At 36.8% G+C, this 7455-nt stretch overlaps 1 protein-coding gene across 1 annotated transcript in view; it reads right to left on the minus strand.

Moving 5' to 3' along the window:
- Nucleotides 1-6714, minus strand: part of LOC108575519 — a 56511-nt gene extending 49797 nt beyond the window's left edge. Inside the window, 2 exon segments of the mRNA XM_017938336.1 lie at nucleotides 6532-6650; nucleotides 6652-6714. Of these exon segments, the coding sequence (XP_017793825.1) occupies nucleotides 6532-6650; nucleotides 6652-6714 (182 nt within the window).
- Between the last annotated feature and the right edge of the window lie 741 nt (nucleotides 6715-7455).

Below are 7455 nucleotides of genomic sequence, written 5' to 3' on the forward strand. Positions count from 1 at the left end.
GCCCGAAAAACAGGGTTAAGTCCTGTTGCGATTAAACAAACTCAATGCGCTTTATGAAACATTCTTTCTGTTCCGCGTTCGTTACTTTCGAGTTCTGTGCAGTCAACCGGCGATGTTTCGCTGATTATTTAAGAGGAAAACCCTCTGAAACATTTGTTTTCATTTTTCTACACGAATAAGATTAAGTGAAGATTTTTTTAGAGGACCTGAAGAATTTTTGAGGATTGTGATATTTGATGAAAATGATTTCACGAAAGACCAAATATAATACGAAAAGGAGGTTTTATAAATATTGTTTCTTTCTTAAACGAAACACTTCCGTTCGAGGTTTAATTGTATTAGGTTGTGTAGGCTGAGATTTAAAGACGTGTAGTTTTGCTTAGAATGAATTTATTTAATCGAAATAATTTCTATTAGATTCTATGCACTTTTTCCAACGTTTTACGAGAGTTCCTGTTCCGTTACAATAAAAATCAGGAGTTCTAGAATTAATAAATTCCACGAAGGTATTTACAGCATCCTCTTTATTGCGGAAGATTTTTTCTCGCAAAAAGTTATCCAAATGTTTAAAAAATGGTAATCTGTAGGGGATAAGTCGGGATTATAATCATTAGTTGTGCTTTCACCGAATACACGATTGATATTGCGGGCAGTTTCCGCGGCTTTACGTCCTAATTTAAATTCATATAAAAATATGGTACGAATTTGCTTCTTGTCCATTGTTACGTTTTTAAGTTATACTCAGAACAAATGACGGTAAAAAACAAAAGTGTATCGCTTATATGATAGAGCGACGTCTACGCGTTCAAATGGTATATTACTTAATAAACATAAATCTAAAATGTATAGTATAGAAAAGCCCCAAATATGACATAACAGAAAACCGCAATTTATTTCCGGACAACCTAATAATAATTCATCGATTGATTAATTGAAATAATGATGTTTGCGTTACGTAAAATCACTCGTTGCAAACGGAGGATTAATTATAGCGCTACAGTTAAATTAATTGTATTGTACAATGATTGTCGATTTACGGTATGAATAAATCATTATTGGTATTAAAATAGGGAGAATTGTCAATTTTCTGGTGTGCAATATTTGTCTTCATTTCATTATTTGGAATCGAAATTGCGACATCGGTGCTGGTCACGCTTTTTAACCATACTCTGGTCTTCTTAGACAAACTATAATGATCGCTTTTTTAAAACTAAAGTGGCATTGTAAGTATAAAGAAACGTGTCTGACCATAAACGGTTCAATTCTACTTACAGCCATATGAAATCATTACTTCAAGCCTCGGAATAATATTTAACCTAATCTAACCGTCTTGAGATTTAAAAAAGTATTGTTCAGAATAACTAACAAGCTGCATTAAACGAAGAAAAAACTATCAGAATTTTTTTTACAAGAAAATGGTACTAACCAAACCATCTAAAGATTCGCAACACATTATTCAGCGTGATTAGAACCAGCCAATAAATAGTTATTACAATTTTCCTTACAAGAAAATTCCAGCAAAAGGATTATAATTTGTGTAATTTTATAAAATCCTGTTAGCCAGAGAATTAAAATAGTGCCTTCACTCGTTTCCATAATATCCAACCAGAATTTATATTAATCCCTGCAAGCCCATATTAACCTATATATTCAAATAATTTTTTCAGATCCTTCCATTCCAGAAAATCTCCAATCTTCTCCGTCATAAATTACTACGAACATCAGAAAATCGATTCGGAGCGTTCACACCGAAATCCAAGACACTTTTCATTCATGATTCCCGTTTAGTATCCAAATCCTTTAAAATTACACTAGAAAGGATCTTCAACTTTCGCAAACATTTACACTTCAGCAATTCCAACAGAGAATTGAATTCTTCACGCTAAAACCATTTTTCAATAGAATCCAACGTCCTAGCCTAATTATCTATCGATTCCACTGTACTCAGGCTGCCTAATTTAATTTCGCATCACTGGCAACAGCGCATTTGCAGCATCATCGATTGAATATTAATTTAATGAACTAGAAACAGAATGGAGACGTGATACATTCCTCCTCGCCAACAAAATGTGTTATATACTAAAATTTGATTTTAAGTTTTATAATCTTCAAAATTAAAAAATTTCCATTAAAAAATCGTTAATATGACCTCACATGACCTTTCTTACTTTTCAACAGATCGTAGAATAAACGTGGCTAATATTTTTCTAGTTATCCATAAACCTATTAAATATAAAAATTAAGAACAATATTAACGAACTTCAAATTAACAAGCAGAATATTATTACGTACAAAAATCGAGCACACTATTTAATATTATTTATTTATCTATCTTCAGTCTCGTGGCTATGAAAAGGACTTGGTTCACAATGTATTGTTTCCTTATCCATTCACGCTCCATTTTGTCTTGTCACTCACACACTCATTCTTCGGTTACCTATTGTCTAACTATCTATATCCTTATTAATAATTTTATCTAACCTATTATCCTGTTATCAAACTTACTATCAACAAAAATCGAGCACACTACAGAATTCTAAAATGCACGATCGAAGCAGAACTTCTCTAATTAACCCTTCAACGCTCACATTTTTCTCAACTTGACGTCCCAAATACGATCAACTTTGCCTTCCACTTAATCATTTTACAGGCGTATAGAAATAAGTTTCTCATTACTTACAATGATTTAACTTACCCCTTTTTGCCACAATAGAAAGGATAACGCAATATGGAAAGTGAAAGAAGATAATCTGAAAATAGTGCATGTGTGAGTCACGGGAACGAACGTTAAGTGGAAAACACATTGACAATAAAAATCTTTAACCCTTTCACATCGTTGTTCGTTCGGCTCGATCGTCGCCATTTAATAAGCTCGAAACAAAAGGCGCCGCGATATATCCACCCCCCTGCCTCCCTACTCCTGCACCCTCAGCAGTCACCCATCGCTCCAGCAGCTTTTCCCTTCTTATTTCGCGAAATCTTCCGGCCTGATCTCCTCGCGCTTTAATATACCCGCGATTACGCGGCAGCTCGCGACTTTATGAGAACCGCCGCCATGCAAGAGTTCCTTCCATCCAGCCACCTTCTCTAACCATGCCTCTGGAAGGGCATTCTTTTATATCCACCATGGCAGCCCCCGCGAATTCATATTTTCGCGACGAATAAGGAGGGAGGATATTGCCACGATTGGAAATTGATTCAAAGTGGTTCTCGATTGATAAAATTCGACCGATACCGAGAATTTGTCGTTCTGTATCATAAGTCTCGTATAAAATATTATTATTATTGTTTTGCGTCTTATTTATGTGGCATTATTTTCTTCCTATCTTTTGGATGTATTGCTATCACTTTACCGACCGGTAAGCCCATTAATCGGCTTTTTGCTGCCAACACTTACCGACCGGTAACCTATTAATCGCTCTTTTGCCGCCGACGCTTACCGACCGGTAACCTATTAATCGCTCTTTTGCCGCCGACGCTTACCGACCGGTAACCTATTAATCGGTCGAAATTTGATTTAACATTTCTATAAGTATAAGAAAAAGAGCATATATTCCCGCGCGATAGCCTAGAGTCCAAATAGAGCCGGTGTCAACCATGTATCTGTGGCCGAGTGAGCGGTCGGAAGTGCGTAGGATGTTCAACCGCTACCGGTCGGTAAAGTGTTATAATGATCAGCGTTATTGTTTTTTTCGAATTTCAAGTTAGAATTGAATTTCACATTGTTACGGTTCTTTTTTGTTAATTTTCTGATTCTTCCTGTTCTTTTTTTTTTTAATTTGTATATTATCATTTCTCTCCCTCTCTCTCTTCCATTTGCATTGTACATCATGTACTCTGATGGGTCTATACTCGTAAATAAATAAAATAATAAAATATGATTCGATAATGGAGGAAATAAAAGGAAGATCGAAGTTTTGGTGAAATTCGTAATTTTAGAGTATGGCGTTCGTGGGAGTTTGTTATTTCACGAGGACCCTTGGTAATTGGATAAAAATTGTTGGACAAGGTGATTCGACGTGAAAATGTGGAGTAGTGTGTTTTCATACGCTGTTTCGTTTTCGAGTGTATCGACATTGAAAATTCATGGCGAATGTTTGACAAAAAAGGAAAAACATAGAGAACAGAAGAGCTGTTTAAACATTATTCCTTCGTCGGTGAAAAATTGTTAGAAGTAATTATTACATCTCACGTAACGTAACATTTTTTTATTTACTATATTACATAGAATCGTTTCACACGAATTACATTAAACTATATTAACTGTTGAATATCAAAGTACTGTCCAGTATTTACGACGAATATGATATTTTTCACTTGCAACAGTGCGAGAGGAATAAATATAACATGAATTTAATAAAATATTTAATTATTATTTAGTAATAATATTTTGTATTTAATTATAACTTAATGATAAATTCATCAAGTACATATAATGCACTTTTATGTTTTAGGGAGATTTAATTCGCCATGAGATTAGCGAAACTCGATTTCGATCTATTAATGGAGCTGTTTCTCAAGACTGTTCCCCACAGTGAATGGAGTTGCAGAGGAAACTTCCAGCTGCTCGAGGAATGTTCACCATTAAGTCTTTCACCGCAAGGAGAAAAGGAAGAAAAACGGGGAAGACTAATTCTCCCCTTGAACGAACCTACGTCTGACCATATACGGTCCCTCGCTACTTAGTGCTCCTACGCTTGACCTACTTGCAATGATATAATCGAACGCCATGTTTCATTTCAAATGCAATCGACGATTCGTTTTAACCTGAATCTTCAATTACTGTTTCCCTCCGATATGCATCAGAAATTCTCAAAAATTCTGTTCAAAAACGCATCACTGTTTCTGCAATTATAGACTAAAAATACATTCAATTATTGCAACAACGAAGAACTATCGAAACATATTGCCAAAATTGAAAAATGAAAATTTAATTTCCCGTTGAATTATAAATTTACGATACTTTCAAATTATTGCAGCAACAACGACAAAAATATCGAAACTTGTCCCTAATTGCGAGAATTAAGATTAATTGAATCGACACGATTGTGGAAAATGAAGTACTACCGGGAAACAGCCAACAGGAGACAAGCAAGGAACAGCTATGCTCATTTCGACGAACATTGCAGCTGGTCACAAAGTAATGGGACACCCGTTAGAGACGGGAGCACGGACGATTAAAAGCGATACGTTACGTAGCGCGAACTCGGCTGCACGAGTGCTTCAACGAGAGGAGAGTGGCTGAGTGCAGGCTACATATATTGACATTCCGACGCGTGTAGCAACCGGAACCAGAGGATCTCTGTTTAATCCGACGCAAGCTGTTTATTTATGCGCGCACGAGTGTCTTCGGTATGCGATGAAAGGATTATCGCGGCATACCGTCATAATTACACGCCGTGTTTCTCGCGTGTACGTGTGAACGCTTTGCCCCGTTGTTTGTTGCTCCAGTGAAACGTAAACGACGACACGTTTGGGTGCACCAAAGTTTTCGACGACTTTTTGGTACTTTTGCTAGGGGTGCAGAGGGTGTTTACGGACATTCGTGGAGTAATTGATGAAATGACGGGTAGATTGGTGTTTCAAAGTGGGACAAAGAAGCAGTAGTGTAATTTTTGTGTCATGGTACATTTGGAAGTTCGTGTAGTTAGCAGGTTTCAATGGGGCAATAGAGAATGGGACGGGAAGCCTCTTATGGAAGAAGTTCGAATTGAATTATGGGGGAATTTTAGAAATAGAAGATAAGTTTCTGATCCTGAACACTTTTTGTCTTGGATCAAGGACGATGGATCCTTGGATCTTGGATTTTGGACTCTGAACATTGGACATACGAAGTTCTGGATTTTTACTTTGGAATACTGATCTCTCGGATCCTAGACTTTGGACTCTTGGACCATGAACGGTGGATTCTTGGATCTTGGACTCTGAGCATTGGACTTATGGAATTCTGGATTTTTACTTTGGAATACTGATCTCTTGGATCCTAGACATTGGACACTTGGATTCTTTCACCTTTGGATTTTTGGACTCTTGGACTTTGGATACTGGAACTTTTGGATTTTTGGACGCTTGGACTTTGCATTCTTCGACTCTTGGATCTCCAGCGCTGGACTCCTGGATTCTTGGATCCTTGAAAAATTGCACTTGTCGTCTCTTGGATTATTCTTGGATCATTGCACCTTCAACTTTCGATTTTTGGACTCTTGAATCATTGGATCTTAGAACTTAGTCTTCTGGATTCTTAATTTCTGCACTTAGGACTTTTAGACATTTGAATTTCAATTTCAGAGACTTCCTCTTTTGAACCTTAAAACTTTCAATCTTAAACTTTGGACTTTGAACTTTGAATTCTTAAATTCTGATAAAATCTCAATTTAATTCGCTACACCACAAAGGGCTTAAATGATCCTACGACGTTGTTCCCCATTTAGGAACGTATCGGATTTCAGTTATAATTGTAACTTAAACTATTCTCAACATAAAGAATCAGTCTTACGTTTAATTGATAATAACTGAAGTTCAACGACTCACCAATCAAGAGTGGCCTTAGCGACGTACTGCACCTGGTTCTCTCTGTCTGGATTCAACGGGTGATGATGGTCGTTAAGCGGGACCACAGAGTGACACACAAGACGAGTCTCCTTACGATTGAGGATCGTCAGATTGTAAGGCGACGCTAGCAGCCGAGACGTTATCGGGTCCAAAGCCATCCATATTTTATTCTCAATCACCCAAGACGGGAACGTGCATAGTGCCGGCGAATGTACTAAAACAAACAAACAAACCAGTTTGTTAGAACATTGATAAAATTGATTCAAAAGTATTCAATTTATAAATTTTCATTTAATTTCCCAAAAAAATTGCAACAAGTAAAAATTGATTCACTGTTCACTTTCGAAGATTTCAAATAAATTCTTATATGCACGTATAATTTCAATTTCTATCACTTTTATAGTACTTTCTACGATATTCCATTCTGTTTTGCAAAATTTTCCGAAATTTCCTAAAATTTTCCAATTCGAAACACATCGGGTTCTCATACTTCGATCAATAATATTTATCAATAATATTTCTCGCCATCGAAACGCGATTTCATCATCGCCGGTGTTTCGCCAATGATCACTGAAAGCGTCGTCCATCGATCAATGACGAGGTAACAAAAAATTCCAAATTACATTCGACGAGTTTGATCCAGCAGTGGAAGTTAAATATGATTAAACGTCGTAGAACAGGCAGCGAAGGCTTTATTCTGCTTTCGAAATAATATAACTCCGTCGCTAATGCGGTTATTCGAACCTCGAAGCGCATAATACGACTAGAAACTCATTCCGGACTCTTCAAGTTCGCCAAGTTCTCGCGCACGGATAACCAAGCTACGCGTAAACTTCCCGCGCTTTTTTCCCTCCGACGGCAGACTGCTATAAATTTAATTACGCGACTGTCGAGTACGTCTTT

Source organism: Habropoda laboriosa, unplaced genomic scaffold (genome assembly GCF_001263275.1).
Source record: "Habropoda laboriosa isolate 0110345459 unplaced genomic scaffold, ASM126327v1 scaffold315, whole genome shotgun sequence".
Classification (NCBI taxonomy): Eukaryota; Metazoa; Arthropoda; class Insecta; order Hymenoptera; family Apidae; genus Habropoda; species Habropoda laboriosa.